Raw genomic sequence first — 18,478 nt, 5'->3', positions numbered from 1 at the left:
ACACAAATTATCAGGTGCGAATCCTTGGACAATTTTCAAAGTAGAAGTGCATGGGTAAAGCGTAGCTGCAGATATCAGACGTCCGTTCTGAAAATTATCCTGAAGTAAATGAATCAATCAGGCAGCAGCATTCTGCATCATCTGCGGTTTCTGAGTGGACTTAGCTGGTAAACTAATAATTACAACCGTCCATGTGGGTTACAATTAGTGCAGGTATTGCTATTGTAAGATGAAAGGTCTGTAAAAAAAAAAAAGGCAAAATAAGAGAAGGGTTCAAAGTTCAGCAAAAATAATTTTTGCTAATGCATTACTATGGAAATCCAAATTAAATTTTGAACCCAATATTACTTGTAAATTCCTAGGGGAGTGCCTGCTGTTGAAGACTAACTTTACACTGCTACAAGGGTCCTGTCGCCCACTAACCCAAGCGATCTTGGTCTTAGATTAATGTTAACTTGTTCCCTTCCATCGGATGTGCGCACACAACGTTTTCAGCTTGCCCTTTCGCTTGACCTTTTTTGGGCAGTATTCAAATGTTAGCTGGAAATAAAAGTTAGCCGGATAAACTGATTCAGTTCCTTGCACGTACCCGGATCAGTCCAGACTGCTGGGTTATGCCTCCTTTCCAGCAGGTGGAGACAGAGAAAAACTTGAAGGGCATCCCCTCTTAACATGGTGTGTTACCTGCATCCCTTCAGTATTTCTCTGTCTCCAGCAGATGAACGTGGCAGAACCAGGGGTCCTCTTTTACTTTAAAAAAATAAAATAAAAAAATTCTAAACTTTAGGGGATTCTGTCATTTAGTATTCCCTTATTGCCATTGCTGGATCAAGCAAGTTTAAAAAAAAAAAAAAAAGTTAGCAAGGACTTAAAAAAAAAAAAAAAAAGGAACAGAAGAGGCTCCTGCTGTGCCGTTCTCCCAGGAGGTCGCTAGGTCCTAGGAGGACCGTCCCCCCATGGTTGTAGGTTGAGCTAGGGGTCGGAGGCCCAGTAGTTCCCGTACCCCAGGAGATGACAGCCTGATTGGGTGAAAACCAGTGGTCCGGTCCCGCCCCCTCGATCTTAGCCTCAGAGATGCGACATTCCTCTGCAGAGGCCTTTATTTATTTTTCTTCATTTATTTAAAGGTTTTTCTATACCGATCTTTGTTTAGTAACATCACACCGGTTTACAGATAACTTGAGAATTAGCAACAGAGCTTTACAATTGTAAAAACATGAGCAGTATAATTAACAGAAAAAAAAAGGGGAAGGCGAACAAGAGTAGAAACAGCATAACAATGGAGAATATGTAAAACAAAGGCATATAATCAGGATAGGTAAAACAGGAAGGAACAAGCAGGGGAGAGTAATAACCAGTAAAAAAAATAGCTTTAAAAAAAAAGTTTTGCAGGCTGTGAGCAGATGATTTTTTTTACCTTGACTTGGTATTTTCTTTCCCGCTCTATTCCTCCCGGGTGTCTGAGGCAGTCCTTTAATCTTCTTCTTTCTTGCTGATGCCGCATGTGAAGGGATGCACTGCCTGCGGGGAGCCAGTGGCATGGCTCTCCCGCAATAATCTCTGTTCGAGGTGCCTCCCAGGCGGGGAGGGTCCATCGATGGCAGCGGGGATGTCAGGGGCTAGATCCCGCACTTCAGCCGTGCAGCCAGGTGCCTCTGTGAATCGCTCTGTGAGTCGCCCGGCCCCGTTCCTGCTGAGCGCGGGAACGGCGGCCATCTTGGATGCAGTCTCGGCAGCAACACAGGCAGCGGGGGGGAGGGGATTCTCCCTCACCGCTTTTTCCTCCCGATCTTAGTCCTGAGGGTCCCTCTGTCTCTCTGCAGGACCCGCAGGAGGACCTGATGACCCTCCCCCGTGGGGGATTTACCACCTCAGGCCCCATTTTCTGCTGACTTTGGGCTTTTAATGCACAAAGCCTATTTGGCCAGTCTACCTCAGCAGGGTGAGGTATTCCTTCCCGGAGCAGGTCTTCCGATGACAGCCCACTCCTCCAAAGATTCCCAGATCTTTGGAGTCGCAGGAGTTTAATAGGATTCGTACGCTCCAAGGTCAAGGAGCCCCGGTTCCACCAGACCAGGATCCGGTCCCTGACCAGGACCTCGATCCTCACCCTAGCCCACCAATCGAAGGGGATGATCCTCGGGTGCTTCGCCTGTTCCAGAGGAATGAACTTGACCCGCTGATACCACACGTCCTGGTCGAGCTTGGAATTACCACCCCTCAGGAAGTTCCGGAATACTCTACTGTGGATCCTGTCCTAGCAGGCTTGCAGGATCCGGCTCGTACGTTTCCTTTTCATCCCATGCTGCTGCGATTGATGATGCAAAAATGGGATACGCCTGAGGCGGGCCTGAGAGTGGGGTGGGCAATGGACAAACTGTATCCATTGTCGGAGGATTCCCTGGATCTTCTTAAAGTCCCGAAGGTAGATGCTTTGGTTTACGCACTCACCAAGAGGACGACTATCCCGGTCATGGGTGCAGTGGCTCTTAAAAATCTGCAAGACTGAAAACTCGAGGTCTATCTTAAGAGAATTTTTGAAGTGTCAGCTCTTGGGGTCAGGGTGGCTGTGTGTTGTAGCAGCCTTATGCAACGTGCGAGCCTGAGGTGGGTTCAGTAACTCCTCAGTGCCAGAGATCTTTTTCCCCCAGAAGCAGAGCAGGCGGAGCGTTTGGAGGCCGCAGTTGGGTACAGTGCTGATGCCTTATATGACCTTCTCCGGGTCTCCTCCCGGACCATGGTAGCAGCAGTTTCGGGCAGGAGACTGCTCTGGCTCTGCAACTGGGCAGCAGACTCTTCTTCAAAGTCATAGTTGGGGTCGCTCCCTTTTAAGTGTACATTTTTATTTGGGGAAGATCTGGAACAACTAATCAAGTCCTTGGGGGACAATAAGCTGCATTAGTTCCCAGAGGACAGACCTAGGGGATCCAGGAATTTCTTTCCCTCTCGCGCTCATTTTAGGTGTCAGCGCCGTCTGTGCCAGAATAGACCCGCATCCGTTGGGCAGAGACACCCTTCGGCAAGGTCGCAGTCTTGGGCTCACTCCCTTCATGACTGCAGATCTGCCTGAGATGGGTTCTCTCAGGGACCTTCGGGCCCCAAGTCCTCACAATGAGATAGCGCTGGCCTACTCCTCAGTTCCATTGATAAGGGGTTGGCTCTCCCTGTTTTACGAGGAATGGGTAAAAATCACGTCTGATCAATGGGTTCTAAGCGTCATCAAACACGGTTATACTTTAGAGTTTGCTCGTCCCCTACAAGATCACTTCCTGGTTTCCCCCTGCGGTTCCCCAGAGAAGAAGCAAATAGTATGTCAGAACCTCTGCAGGCTAGAGGATCTGGGTGCTATTGTTCCTGTTCTCCTGGAGGAGTGCGGGTCAGGCCACTACTCCATCTATTTCGTGTTCCCCAAAAAGGAAGGGTCATTCCATCCAATCCTAGACTTGAAGAATGTCAACAAGGTCTTCAAGGTTCCGCATTTTCGCATGGAGACTCTGCGGTCTGTCATTGCGGCGGTATGCAGCAGAGAATTCCTGGCTTCCCTGGACTTGTCGGACTCCTATCTTCACATTGGGATATGCAAGGATCATCAGAGGTTCCTGCGGTTCATGATCCTCAGGAACCATTAACAGTTTTGAGCCCTCCCATTCGGTTTGGCTACCGCTCCCCGTACCTTCACCAAGGTCATAGTCGTGGTGGCAGCGGCACTTCGTTGGGAGGGGGTCCTGGTCCACCCTTATCTCGATGACTAACTCATTCAGGCAAAGTTGGAGGAACATTGCTGCCTAGCAATTCAAAAAGTGTTGAATCTTCTATGCTTCCTCGGCTGGGTGGACAACTATGCCAAGAGCAACCTGGTATCTACCCAGGTCCTGGAATTTTTGGGGGCGCACTTTGATACTCAGGCCGGCAAAGTTTTTCTCAGGGATGAGCGCACTCTCAAGCTAATGGCTCAAGTTCAACATCTCTTGTCCCTGCAAGTTCCCAAGGTCTGGGATTATCTGCAGGTTCTTGGTTCTATGGCATCAACTCTGGATTTAGTACCTTGGACTTTTGCTCATATGCGGCCTTTACAATGAGCTTTACTCTCCCGCTGAAAGCCGATTTCAGAGGAGTTCCATATCCCTTTGCCACTCCCTGAGTTCGCCAGATCCAGCCTGCTCTGATGGCTGGTCCTCGACCACCTACAGCAAGGAGTGAATCTCGAAGTGCCTCAGTGGGTGAGAATAACCACGGATTCCAGCCTCTCTGGTTGGGGGCAGTGTGTCAAACTCAGTCAGCTCAGGGCCAATGGTCACGAGAGCAAGCACGTTGGTCCATCAATCGCCTGGAAACTAGAACGGTGTGGTTAGCATTAAGGAAGTTCCTCCCCCTGGTCCGCAATCGAGCAGTGCGAGTACTGTCCGACAATGTGATGACAGTGACCTACATCAATCATCGGGGGGAACGAAGAGCGGCAGGTAGCTTCAGAGGCGGACAAGTTGATGGTCTGGGCGGAGCGCCATCTGGCTCAGCTGCAGGCCTCCCACATAGCCGGAGTCGACAACGTGCAAGCAGATTTCCTAAGTTGTCAGCGTCTAGACCCCGGAGAGTGGGAGCTGACCGAAGAGGCAATGTCGCTACTCTCTCGCCATTGGAGTGTCCCGCACCTGGACTTGATGGCGACCCAGAAAAATGTGAAGGCCTCGCGCTTCTTCAGTCGCAGGCGAGAACATGGATCGGAAGGGGTAGACAGCCTAGTACTCCCATGGGCCCATCCTGCTCTACATGTTTCCTCCTTGGCCTCTGGTGGGCAAGGTAATCAGGAGGATAGAAGTTCACCTGGGGATGGTTATTCTCGTCATACCGGAGTGGCTCCAGAGACCATGGTTTGCAGAACTAGTCAACCTAGTGCTGGATGGCCCTGTTGTGTCTGTCAGTCGCAGACGGCTGCGACCACTCTGCCTTACCTCTTTTCTACCCTTTTCTTCCTCCTTGGGCAAGATGGGTGCCGAGTGCCGAAACCCTCGGCATCTCCAACTCAGCATGGGCGTCCCAGTCCGCCATGCTCCGTCCCATGGCCTCCTAGGGCGTGCGCACGTGCATGTTGCCAACGCTTAAGTTCACGTCATGGTGGGAACCTCGGGGGTGTCTCCACCGCATGGCATCGATACCTCCAGGTATTTAAAGCCTCCACTACGCTACCATCATTGAGTTAGCAAGGACTTCGGTTTAGCTACTCTGACCGCTCTAAGCTGCTCGCTTAGATGCCTCACTACCTTCCGGGGAATCTCGCTCCTAACGAAGCTCTAGGCACCCAGCTCCTCGGGGGCCTTTCGCTTCCTCCAACCCTTCGGGGTTTCTACTAACTAGACAACCGCTCCTCGGGGATCTCTCTCTATTTCTTTCAGGATCTCCTGTGCTATCAGGTACTTGCTCCTCGAGGACCTATCAGTCCAGGTCTCCTGCACCACGGACATTTGGTCCCACCATCTCCATTGCTAGGAAGACACCCACATTCTGTTCCTGGGAGTACCTCTATGATATGGTTCTCCAACTCCACCCACCAGGATTGGCGTTTCCCACACTGCGGGTTCCTATCTACCTTGAACATCTTGGTGAGACATCATCTGAGACTGTCTGAACGTATTGGCACCTTGCTGGACGTCAGTGCCTTTCCTTCCTGCCTCATACCATCTATCTACAGCAGTATAATAAAGCTTTCCACCTACAAGTGTCTGCTCTCTGAGTTTAGCCTATCGCTGTGGTTCCCCACGGGGCCCCTCCTCATGGGAGGAGTCATCTCCACTGCGAATAAGGGTCTACAAGATGCCACAAACACAACAGGCCCTCTTCGCCTCGGACACCTTCCAAACCTTCTGCGCCAGGGTCCAGTATTTTTCGATCAGGCGGATTGCTTTTGTCTAGCAGCATGTCTTTTTAGAGGAGACGATTGAGGAAAAAAGGGTATCTGGAGGAGGTTATTTCCATCCTCCGTCGTGGAGTCTTAAACTGGTCCTGCGGGTGTTGTCTGAGCCTCCTTTTGAGCCCCTCAAGCAGATGGCCCTAAAAGATTTAACTCTAAAAGCGGTCTTCTTGGTGGCAATCTGTTCCGCTAGATGGGTTTCGGAACTTCAAGCGTTGTCCTGTCGGGAACCTTTCCTCTGTTTTTCTGAGGTGGGGTTGTTGCTCCGAACGGTCCCGTCTTTTCTTCCAAAGGAGGTCTTGGCCTTCCATGTGAACCAGTTGGTGGAACTTCCGGCTTTTCCGGATTTGGATCGAGAGGCTCCCTACTCTAGAGAATTGAAACAGCTGGATGTTATGCAGGTCGTCTTAACATCTTATGGGGTTGATATGCAAGACACAGGTTGAGATCCATGTTATGAGTTAAGAGTGCAGCGCTCTACTGTTCCTCCTACACTGCATCCAGTAATGTGACTAAGGCTAAGATCACCCCGTCAAAATCCGACTCTTGCCCTCTGGAGACAAGAATGCACTAAGAACAGGCCATGGACTATACACAAACTTCTGCCACCCCATGTTACAAATTTCCAATACTGTGTTCTTTACACGTCAAGCGTATCAAACGTAAGTGAGTCCAGTATCTGCACTTCATAACCTACGTTATCTAAATGCCTGACTACCATTTGTAACTGTTATAATACTACTAGTTGTTATATTACTACAATTTGCAATTGTTTGTTATATTACATTAAGCTATTCTCCTGCATTACCCTTGCCAATTGCTGTCAGCTGTGAAATTGCATGTCTTCTACTCCAACTCCACTACTCCCACCAAGTGCAATAGTTTGTTTAAGTTGCCTCAATCTGTTCATTTGTAATACCGTACATGCATCTGCATTATTCTGCTACAATTGTTTTAAACCTATTTAATTGCCTTAACGTTCCCTCATATCCCAATTTGTTTTGCTTTCCAATACAACTGTTTACTAGCCCTCCATCCAATAATGCCCCCACACGCTTACCATCGTCCACCCATTTACCCACTCGGACCCCCCTCTAAACTATTCCTCCCCTCTTACAGCCACCACAACACTCAAAAAAGGCGTCTGACCTCCATCCCTATATCTCCCACCTCCCAAGCCCTTACCATCTCCCTCATTTCACTTCTACTCATCAACGCCCAATCCCTTAAACAAAAAACACACCTTCTCAATGATATTCTAACTGACTCCAAACCAGAAATCTTTGCAGTAACTGAAACCTGGTTCAAACCCTGCGACACCCCCCTCATTAACCAACTACCTTCCGAAAACTATGACATTTTCTCTATCCCCCGAAAAAAGAAAAGAGGAGGGGGCCTACTCCTCATAACTAAAAAAGAATTCAAGCTCACCTCACAAACCTGCAATATTCCCAACCAATATGAAGTAGGCCTGTTCAAATCGCAATCCCTACAAATATGCCTTATATATACCCTTCCTGGTCTACTAGAAAAAGACCCCTCCCCCTCATTGAATTCCTCACCATCTCCCTCTCCCCCGACATCCCCACGATACTCCTTGGCGACTTTAACCTGCATGTTGACACCATCCCTCAATCCCCTACATGCGAAGCCTTCATCACAACCTTAGACGCAATGGGCCTTACCCAACTCATCCACTCTCCAACCCACAAAGCTGGTCACACCCTTGACCTCATTTTCACCAACTCACTCATAAACATCATCCACTCCCCCACATGCCTTCCTGTCCCCTGGTCCGATCACTCCATCATCAACACAATTCTCTCTCTACAAACCCCTCCCACCTCCTCCCCCACCCAGCCTAAATCCTTCCAATTCCGTAAAACCTGCCCTATAGATACCCTGACCACGGCTTGCTCCAACATCCCAAAACATATTGACCTGGAGACAGCAGATAGTGCTATATCCACCTGGACAGAAACTACCCTGAAAATCGCCAACAACCTATGCCCATTCATTCAAAAAACAATCACTCAAACCAAATCATCTAAAAAACCCTGGTACACCCAGACACTCAAAACCCAAAAAATCCAGCTTAGAACAGCAGAAAGACACTGGCGCAAACACCCCACCACTGCCACAAAAAACATTTATTACCAACTCATGCACGCATATAGAAACGCTATTCAAACTACAAAAAAGGAATACTATGCCAAGAAAATTCACCACCTCCAATTCAACCCAAAAGCACTGTTCACCCTAGTCTCAAATCTTACCAAACCTAATATGTCTACACCCCAAGTCCCCTCCACACAGACCCGATGCAATGATATTGCCCTATTCTTTAAGAACAAAATATCTAACATCACCGCCAAGTTTACCCCTAACACTAAAAACTCCCCCAACACTAATAGTATAACCCCCCCCATCCTACACACACCTAACATCCTCACTTCCTTTGAACCCTCCTCAACACTAGAAATAGAAAACATTTTAAAAAAGATGAGACCCTCCTCCCACCCCTCAGACACTATCCCTACTAAACTACTACTCGCTATTCCTAAAACAATAGCCACTTCACTCTCCAAAATCGTGAATTGCTCCCTGGAACACGGCCTGGTACCCAACTCCCTGAAACAAGCTGTGGTCAAACCTATCCTAAAAAAACCCTCCCTTGATCCTTCAACCTATCCAATCTCCGTCCCATCTCCAATCTCCCTTTCCTCTCCAAAATCATTGAGAAACTAGTTAACTCCCGCCTCTCTGACCACATAGAACAATCCAACATACTCCCACCTACACAACATGGCTTTCGTAAACACCTCAGTACGGAATCCCTACTCCTTTCCCTCACAGACACCATCATCAAAGGAATGGATGCCGGTAAATCCTATCTCATTGCCATGCTAGATATTTCCGCTGCTTTCGATACTGTAAATCATAACATCCTCATCAACACTCTCACCAATATAGGAATCTCAGGTACTGCCCTCTCCTGGATAAAGTCCTTCCTCCAAAACCGCACCTACACAGTCCTCACTGATAATTTCACATCCCCCCCCTGTTAATCTCGACTGTGGCGTCCCCCAAGGATCCTCCCTCTCTTCCACGCTATTCAACATCTACATGCTCCCCCTCACAAACCTCCTTTCCAACCTTGGTATTACACACTTCATCTATGCAGATGATGTGCAAATACTCATTCCCTTCACAGATACTGTACTCACTGCACTACATAAATGGGACACCATTCTCACCTCCATTAACCAACTTCTCACCGACATGCACTTAGCCCTTAACCCTCAGAAAACTGAACTCCTCCTCATCTCCTCCAAACATGCACCCATACCCTGTCCCTCCACGCTTCAGACTCCTAACTTTATCTCCGACACAAGAAACTTGGGTGTTATACTTGACAACCATCTAACCTTCAAACCATATATCAAATCTATCCTTAGCAGTTGCTATTTCAAACTCCAAACCCTCAAACTCAAACCCCTCCTCTACTTCCATGACTTCCGCACAGTACTCCAATCACTAATTTTTTCAAAAATCGATTACTGTAACGCACTCTTACTTGGACTCCCTGCCTCCCACATCAGACCTCTCCAACTCCTTCAAAACGCTACTGCACGCATCCTCTCTAATGTCAAGAAGAAAGACCACATTACCCCCACCCTCATTAATCTCCATTGGCTGCCCATCCATTCACGCATCCTATACAAGACCCTTACCCTCATCCACAAAAGTATTACTAACGAACACTACAACTGGTTAAACCCACCCTTCCTCCCTCGTACCTCCACAAGACCTACCCGCTCCTCCCTTCGTGGAACCCTTTTTCCTCCATCTATAAAATCCACAAGACTCATCTCCACCACCAATAGGGCCATCTCCCTCGCAGGCCCATCCCTATGGAACTCCATGCCTCTTGACCTTCGCACCGAAACCTCCACACCCACCTTTAAAAAGAAACTCAAAACCTGGCTCTTCCTCCAAGCATACCCCCAATCACCTTCACCACCTATAAACACCTTAACCCAACCTCCATCTAGTACTAACACCCCCACCACAGGACCCACACCCATCCCCTCAAGACAACCACAAACCCCTCACTTAACATCATGCACACAATAAATTATCACTTATTAGCACCGTACATATCTTCTTACCCCATTCACTGTTGCCCTTGCGCATATTCAAATATTGCACACAACCTATGTACATACCACTTGTTCTTTGTTTCCTTGTACATATTTTCCCCTCACATTTCCGTCTTCACCCCCCCGCCCCCTCCTTTGTCTCGATCACCCCCTCCCCTCCCTCCCCTATTTATCTAGTTATTGATCTGTTACTATGTTTTAGGTTACACTATGTTCCTTGTAAAGGCTTTGCCTATATATATCCTTGTTATAAGTTATCTGTAAACCGGCACGATGTGCAAACGGTTGCCGGTATATAAAATTAAATAAATAAATAAAATAAATATGTCTTTGCTTTTACTGTTTCTTTTTAGTTATGAATTTAGATATCTTTTAGTCGCATTTTTATTTTTTATTTTCATTGGATTGTTTTATGTAATTTTTATTCTAATTTAATATTTTATTTGTATTTTTAACTTGTAAACCATGGAGATAGAAACTTGGTTTCTGTATAACCATATAAAAAAGCTGTATAAATAAATAAATAAAATTTCAGGTTTTGGATCATCTGTTTCTTCTCTGGAGTGGTCCCAACAGGGGTCATAAAGCGTCCAAGACTACAATTGCCCGGTGGCTGAAAGAAGCGATCGCTTCCGCTTACATTTGCCGAGGACGACCCGTTCCAGAAGGTCTCAAAGCGCATTCCTTCTGCTCACAAGCACCTTCCTGGGCAGAGAGCCAGCTTGTATCGCCACAGGAAATCTGTAGAGCGGCAACTTGGAAATCGCTACACACTTTTGCTAGACATTATCATCTAGATGCTCAAGCTCCAGTGTTTGGAACTTTTAGCAGTAAGGTCATCCGAGTGGGACTCTCCAGCTCCCACCCTACTTCGGGAAGCTCTGGTACGTCCCAGATGATGCCCATTGGGAGGGTGTATTATTCGCTGGAGAGTCCGCTCGCTTACTTTTTCACTTACTTTTTTGATTTGCAAATATCCACAAGATTTACAACAGACTTAAGAAACCTCCACAGAAGAGCTTAGAACATAAGAACATAAGAAATTGCCATGTGGGGTCAGACCAAGGGTCCATCAAGCCCAGCATCCTGTTTCCAACAGAGGCCAAACCAGGCCACAAGAACCTGGCAATTACCCAAACACTAAGAAGATCCCAATGCTACTGATGCAATTAATAGCAGTGGTTATTCCCTAAGTAAACTTGATTAATAGCAGTTAATGGACTTCTCTTCCAAGAACTTATCCAAACCTTTTTTGAACCCAGCTACACTAACTGCACTAACCACATCCTCTGGCAACAAATTCCAGAGCTTTATTGTGCATTGAGTGAAAAAGAATTTTCTCCGATTAGTCTTAAATGTGCTACTTGCTAACTTCATGGAATGCCCCCTAGTCCTTCTATTATTCGAAAGTGTAAATAACCGAGTCACATCTACTCATTCAAGACCTCTCATGATCTTAAAGACTTCTATTATATCCCCCCTCAGCCGTCTCTTCTCCAAGCTGAAAAGCCCTAACCTCTTCAGCCTTTCCTCATAGGGGAGTTTTTCCATCCCCTTTATCATTTTGGTTGCCCTTCTCTGTACCTTCTGCATTGCAACTATATTTCTTTTGAGATCCGGCGACCAGAATTGTACACAGTATTCAAGGTGCGGTCTCACCATGGAGCGATATAGAGGCCTTATGACATTTTCCGTTTTATTAACCATTCCCTTCCTAATAATTCCTAACATTCTATTTGCTTTTTTGACTGCTGCAGCACACTGAGCTGATGATTTCAATGTATTATCTACTATGACGCCTAGATCTCTTTCTTGGGTGGTAGCTCCTAATATGGAACCTTATTTCCTGTATATAGTTATAGTCACTATTAATTCAGTTCTTGCTTGATCTACCCATTGGTATCATATTGTTCTATTCTGCTTTGATATTCTTAATAGTGAAGGGGCACAGGTGGCACACTGTGTTAAGAGAGGGTGCCCTTCAAGTTTTTCTCTGTCTCCATCTGCTGGAAAGGAGGCATAACCCAGCAGTCTGGACTGAACGATGATTCTACAGGAACGAAAATTAGCAGGTAAGAACCAATTTTCCTTTAACTTATCCAAGATATTCAGCAGTGTGACAGCACTGATGAATACAGCCAGATATGTTCATCCAGCTAACTTCAGACCTGCTAATACTAGGCCTAGCTTTTCTGGCTAACCCCCGTCATCAGGTCCCCATCCTGCTTACCAGGTCTGTTAGTGGTGGCCCTTGAGCCTGGCAGTTATCAGCTATTGCCATTTACCTCGATAATTCATTTTGGTAGTTTATTCAGTAAATGCTGTTTTATGTGCAAACATTTGCATTTTCAAAACCTTATGCAGGTAAAAATGTACATATACACATAAGTAGCCTCTACTCGCATATTCCATATTTTTGTAAACTTGAAAATGCGTGCATATTTTCACTTTTGCATACAAAAGGAACAGTCTAGGGGCAACTTGGGTGAGGCCAACACTTACATGTGCCACATGTGTACATTTCCAAGCTTGCTTGTGTGTGTTTTACACTTACTGACTCTCTGGTGTGAGTGATATTAAATGTATTTATCGTGTAGTACTGACTGAGCAGGAGCTGTCTGTGATCTGGAGAAAGACTGGATGAACTGGCAGATTAATTGCTAAACTGGTTAATTTAATTTACATGTGCATATTTTAAAATTGGCTGACGTTTACACACAAATCAGGACTCACACGAGTAAGTCCTGCTTTACTTTTGTGCATAAAATATACGCACATATATTTTAAAAATAGGTAGGAAAAGTATGTGAATTCAGTGCATTGATATTCATAATTTCAATGCACTGTATGAATTTGCACGTAAACCTACATATATATGTTTGTTGCGTGTTGGAGATAGACATTTTATAAAAAGTGAATATATCATACACATAGGTTATGAAATAATATGGTAAAAGTATGCGCTGCCATATATATGAGTAAATCCTCTTTTACTTTCCTGTGTAAAACATAAACGGAATGGAAATACACATATTTTGTTTGAAAGTTGTCCGCTTCGTGCATAGGTTGTACTCAAACACATCAAATTTTATGCACGTAAAAAATGTATATTATAAACTTATTTATTTATTTATTTATTTAAAGTTTTTTCTATACCGACTTTCCAATAACAGAATTATTGATCAATTCGGTTTACATTTTGAACAATAACAGTGACAAGCAAATGTCTTACAGAGAACAGGAAGAATAACTTGGAAATGAATATATGGGGTTAAACAAAGAAATACAATATACATAGCCTAATATAGGCAGAGGCAGATAACTTCTGTGTGGGGTTGATTATAGCTTTTAAGACTGTCAGGAGGTTGGGAATTGCATTTTGTACTTTTGGGCTGCCAAGGAGTTAAAGTTGAAGAATTCTTTGGGGAATTCTTTGTGATGATCTATGGAGTTCTTTGTGTTGTTCTATGGGGTATTGAATAGGGGTTCAAAGAGTTTTTAGAATTGAACTTGTCTAGTTCTTGTGTAAACTTATGTAAACTTATGAAATTAATGCACATCCCTAGTTGCTGACAGCTTTCAAACATGCATTTAATGCACCAAGTGAAATCTGGGATCTGCAGCTAATGGTAAAATAAAAGTTGAAAATAGCATATGTGTATTTCACGCCAGCTGGTCTCAGCAGGAACGTGTAAATATACATTATATACTGTGGGGTTGCATTCTGGAAGTCCTGAGTGGCTTCGGACACTTAGAGTTTTGGAGCTTGCTTTAAACTTAGGTTCTTGGAGATTCATTTCCCGTGCTGATTCTCCTTGTGTTTTATGCTTTGCTTTCCCAGGGAGGGAATAAGCTGGGAGGCCATTGACTGGATGGATAATGCTGAATGTCTGGATCTCATTGAAAAGGTACTGATTGCCCTCTGTGATCTGGTGTGAGAAGAGGATGGGCAGTTGCTATGTATCAGGAAATTCTAGTGATTAGGATAACTTTTATATTTCTGTCTTCCCAGGAATAAACCTGCCCAAGATGGTGTCCAGCTGTTTAAAAAACTGTCACAAATACCTAGGCCTATAAATTCCTCCCCAACACCCGCAAGCAAACAGTGCCATAACCTCCCGATCTCCCCCAAAACCTGCTCCTAATCACAATCTCAATCTTCTCACAGTGACCCCTCTGCCATGTTTTTAACTTTTCCTGAAATGACTTACAGAGGGGCGAAGCGCTGTGAAGTGGATTGGTTCAGCCTTGCTTGGATATGAGCTGCACGATGCCGGATTGCCTTCTCGTCCATGTTTACTCTCACTTTCCTTTCTCTCTCACTCTGCATTGTAGAAGTTGGGTTTGCTGGCACTGATCAATGAGGAAAGCAGATTCCCTAAAGGCACAGACTGCACCCTCTTGGAAAAGCTTCACAACCAGCACAGCGTGAGTAGACCAAAGATACAAAATGGATGCCGCTCCGTGCAGGTTACCCCCATGTTTCTCTTAAGGGCAGTAACTGCCGCTCCGTGCAGGTTACCCCCATGTTTCTGTTAAGGGTAGTAACTGCCGCTCCGTGCAGGTTACCCCCATGTTTCTCTTAAGGGCAGTAACTGCCGCTCCGTGCAGGTTACCCCCATGTTTCTCTTAAGGGCAGTAACTGCCGCTCCGTGCAGGTTACCCCCATGTTTCTGTTAAGGGCAGTGACTGCTGCCCTGTGCAGGTTACCCCCATGTTTCTGTTAAGGGCAGTGACTGCTGCCCTGTGCAGGTTACCCCCATGTTTCTGTTAAGGGTAGTAACTGCCGCTCCATGCAGGTTATCCCTATGGATCCTTTTCTTCATTTCCATCCTGTAGCCTTTAGGCATCCACAGTGTTTATCCCATGGCGTTTTGAATTTCCTTACTGTTTTCATCTTCACCTCCTCCTCCGGAAGTGCGTTCCTGGCATTCACCACCCTCTCCGTGAAGAAAGATTTCCTGACATTGATTCTGAGTCATCCCCCTGAAGTTTCATATCGTGACCCCTAGTTACACTGTTTGCTTTCCTCCAGAAAAGGTTGGAGGGAGCTGCATCGTTAACACCTTTCAGGTATCTGAAGGTCTGCATGCTGAGTGGTTTAAATGATCCGTGTTCCTGAGCTGAGATGATACTGGAACAGTCAGATCTCACTTCTTCCCTTGCTTCTTTGTTGCTCATGAAGGACCTGCTGGTCCATGCTCTGGACGGGGGGAGAAGGTCCTTGCTTCCTTGGGAATCCTGCTGGTCCATGCTCTGGATGGGGGGAGAAGGTCCTTGCTTCCTCGGGAATCCTGCTGGTCCATGCTCTGGATGGGGGGAGAAGGTCCTTGCTTCCTCGGGAATCCTGCTGGTCCATGCTCTGGACGGGGGGAGAAGGTCCTTGCTTCCTTGGGAATCCTGCTGGTCCATGCTCTGGACGGGGGAAGAAGGTCCTTGCTTCCTCGGGAATCCTGCTGGTCCATGCTCTGGATGGGGGGAGAAGGTCCTTGCTTCCTTGGGAATCCTGCTGGTCCATGCTCTGGACGGGGGGAGAAGGTCCTTGCTTCCTCGGGAATCCTGCTGGTCCATGCTCTGGATGGGGGGAGAAGGTCCTTGCTTCCTCGGGAATCCTGCTGGTCCATGCTCTGGACGGGGGAGAAGGTCCTTGCTTCCTCGGGAATCCTGCTGGTCCATGGTCTGGACGGGGGGAGAAGGTCCTTGCTTCCTCGGGAATCCTGCTGGTCCATGGTCTGGACGGGGGGAGAAGGTCCTTGCTTCCTCGGGAATCCTGCTGGTCCATGGTCTGGACGGGGGGAGAAGGTCCTTGCTTCCTCGGGAATCCTGCTGGTCCATGGTCTGGACGGGGGGAGAAGGTCCTTGCTTCCTCGGGAATCCTGCTGGTCCCTGCTCTGGACGGGGGAGAAGGTCCTTGCTTCCTCAGGAATCCTGCTGGTCCATGCTCTGGACGGGGGGAGAAGGTCCTTGCTTCCTCGGGAATCCTGCTGGTCCATGCTCTAGACGGGGGAGAAGGTCCTTGCTTCCTCGGGAATCCTGCTGGTCCATGCTCTGGACGGGGGAGAAGGTCCTTGCTTCCTCGGGAATCCTGCTGGTCCATGCTCTGGACGGGGGGGAGAAGGTCCTTGCTTCCTCAGGAATCCTGCTGGTCCCTGCTCTGGACGGGGGAGAAGGTCCTTGCTTCCTCGGGAATCCTGCTGGTCCTGGCAGGCTGGGGCAGGGGAAGGTCAATCATGAGGCCTGCAGGCTCTCCTCCATGAGTACAGGATGCAGAAAACGCAGGAGGAAGGAAGACGATGATTTGGGCAGAAGAAAGACCTAATGATTTCTGAGATTGGAGATGAGGCTACCAATACTGCATTACTTGTAAAATTGTGTGTATGGTTTCTGCTTCTTTTAGGATAACCACTACTACGTGAAGTCCCGGGTAGCCGATCACATGTTTGGGATCAAGCATTATGCAGGAGAGGTAAGTTTATCTGATCAGGTCCTGTTCCCACTGACCCTCTCAGCGGAGCTGCTACTCACTCCCTCTTTCAGGACGCAACGAGACGAAAAGCCCTAAATACAAAACTAAGTCCTGCTCAGATTACCTAATCCCTCAGGATCCTCTCTCCTTCCTCTGGGGGCTCCCTCCTGAGGGTAAAATCTCCTCTCTCTACATTACCCCCCTCGGGGTGCACTTCTCTGACCTGGTGCTCCTCTTTTCTCTCTGTACAGAGCCTGGATTACCCTGAAGGGTTAAGGTTTAGGGTAAGGGGTATAATAACCACTCCTCTCAGCTATGGGATGTAGCAGTGAAGGACCTGGGCTGCGTCTCTGTCTCCGTAGGAAATGATTGCTAGATCAGAGAGTAATTTGCATATAAATGGTGAATAGAGCTGCCAAGAGTGCTGATCCCTGGGGGACCCCTGCATCCGTCGGGAAGGGGTCGGACATATGGTTGCCCAGTTTGACGTGGACTGTCCTAAGGGCTTCCTGGAATAAAACGTCTGCATTACTCTGAGCTGGAGTCCGATTCTATTTACAAAGGATCCTCTCTGCTTCTCCCAGGCTTTGTGGAATTTTGTTATTTATTTATTTTGAGGCTTTTTTTATTCCGACCTTGGAAGGACATCACATCGGTTTACATGGAGCAGCTGGGGAAGCAATACATAAAAGTAGGTAACGATATGAAATGAGGTGTAACAAAATATATCTACATAAGGAGCATAAGTGAGAAACATTGAAATCCTGGAACTAGAACAGGAAGAGTAAAATGCAAGGATGATAGGAGAACGGGGGGTGGTATTACATTAAAACAGGGTCATGGCCACTCTGCGGCCACTCCATGAAGAAATACTTTCTGAAGTTACTCCCCTGCAGCCCTACATCTTACAACCCCTTGTTTAATATATAAATGTCTAGATGAAGGTCCTAGTATGAGGCTGTGCATTTGTCCATACTGAGTCTCACCTGGAAGGACCATGTCCTGACCTACCTTCAGGTCATTAGCAAGAACGGCCGTGTAACTGGAGGCCTCCCCTCCACGCAGCTCATTCGTGAATAAGTTACAAATAAAGTGGCTCATGTTGAGCTCACCCTTGCATTTATTTCCAGTCTTCACTTCTTGGGAAACCTGCCTGCTAGTCCATTATTAATTCATATAGAAAATGCATTTTTCAATCTTATTTCCTTTGGCTTCTACAGAAACCTGTCTTGTGGTACTGCCAGTGACCTTAGCAAAGCAGAGTAAGATAAATTATTTTTATCTTATTATTATTATTCCTGTATTAGGGATGCCCTCATGTGATAAAGAACTGATGGGGTTAGTTTGATGACACCAATTGAACCTGAATCCAAGCTAATTCTTGCTAACTTTCACCTCACTCTCCAGCTCCTTAATGCTTTGTGCTATTATATTTTTCCAAATACTTATTTGTTAGGAACTTATATTCCACCTCTTCCAATACAATTGTTCGTGCCTCCTGAGCTCTTGATCTCTTTCCCAGCTGCAACGTTCTGGTAGTTTCAGAGGTGAAATCTTTGTATGCTGGGATCTTTCTTACTGGATTACAAATTTAATTCTGAGGTCACACAGATATCTACAGGAGTGACGGTTGGGCTACAGGAAGGAAGCTTTCATATCTGAAGGATGTTATGGGTTGCAATTTCCCACATCATGAGGTGGAGATTGGAAGAGCAGACGCTTGTTAGATGTTTAGTTCCTGCATGTGCTGTAAACATTGTGGAGATGACACTGGGTCCAGAGCTGTTCACAGCAGTCAGGAAAGGAGGATGTGTCTCTGGGGAGCAGTGTGCTGCCTTCACCTCCTGCCTCAGCATGGGTGCTGCTTTTACCTATCTCAGCTTCAGCTTGGAAGTATAGAAGTGTAATGTAGCAGTATCCTTTCTCACTCTCCTGTGTGTGTGT

General features: G+C 46.6%; 1 protein-coding gene across 1 annotated transcript in view; it reads left to right on the top strand.

The window, feature by feature from the left end:
• The window catches only part of LOC115093339 (unconventional myosin-X-like), a 556,890-nt gene that overhangs the window by 110,789 nt on the left and 427,623 nt on the right, over positions 1 to 18,478 (top strand). Inside the window, exons 13-15 of the mRNA XM_029604967.1 lie at positions 13,910 to 13,976; positions 14,404 to 14,496; positions 16,466 to 16,534. Coding sequence (XP_029460827.1) covers positions 13,910 to 13,976; positions 14,404 to 14,496; positions 16,466 to 16,534 — 229 coding nt within the window. The remainder of the gene's footprint in view (positions 1 to 13,909; positions 13,977 to 14,403; positions 14,497 to 16,465; positions 16,535 to 18,478) is intronic.

This window comes from Rhinatrema bivittatum, chromosome 6 (genome assembly GCF_901001135.1).
Source record: "Rhinatrema bivittatum chromosome 6, aRhiBiv1.1, whole genome shotgun sequence".
Classification (NCBI taxonomy): domain Eukaryota; kingdom Metazoa; phylum Chordata; class Amphibia; order Gymnophiona; family Rhinatrematidae; genus Rhinatrema; species Rhinatrema bivittatum.
This window is presented reverse-complemented; position numbering and strand designations above follow the sequence as displayed.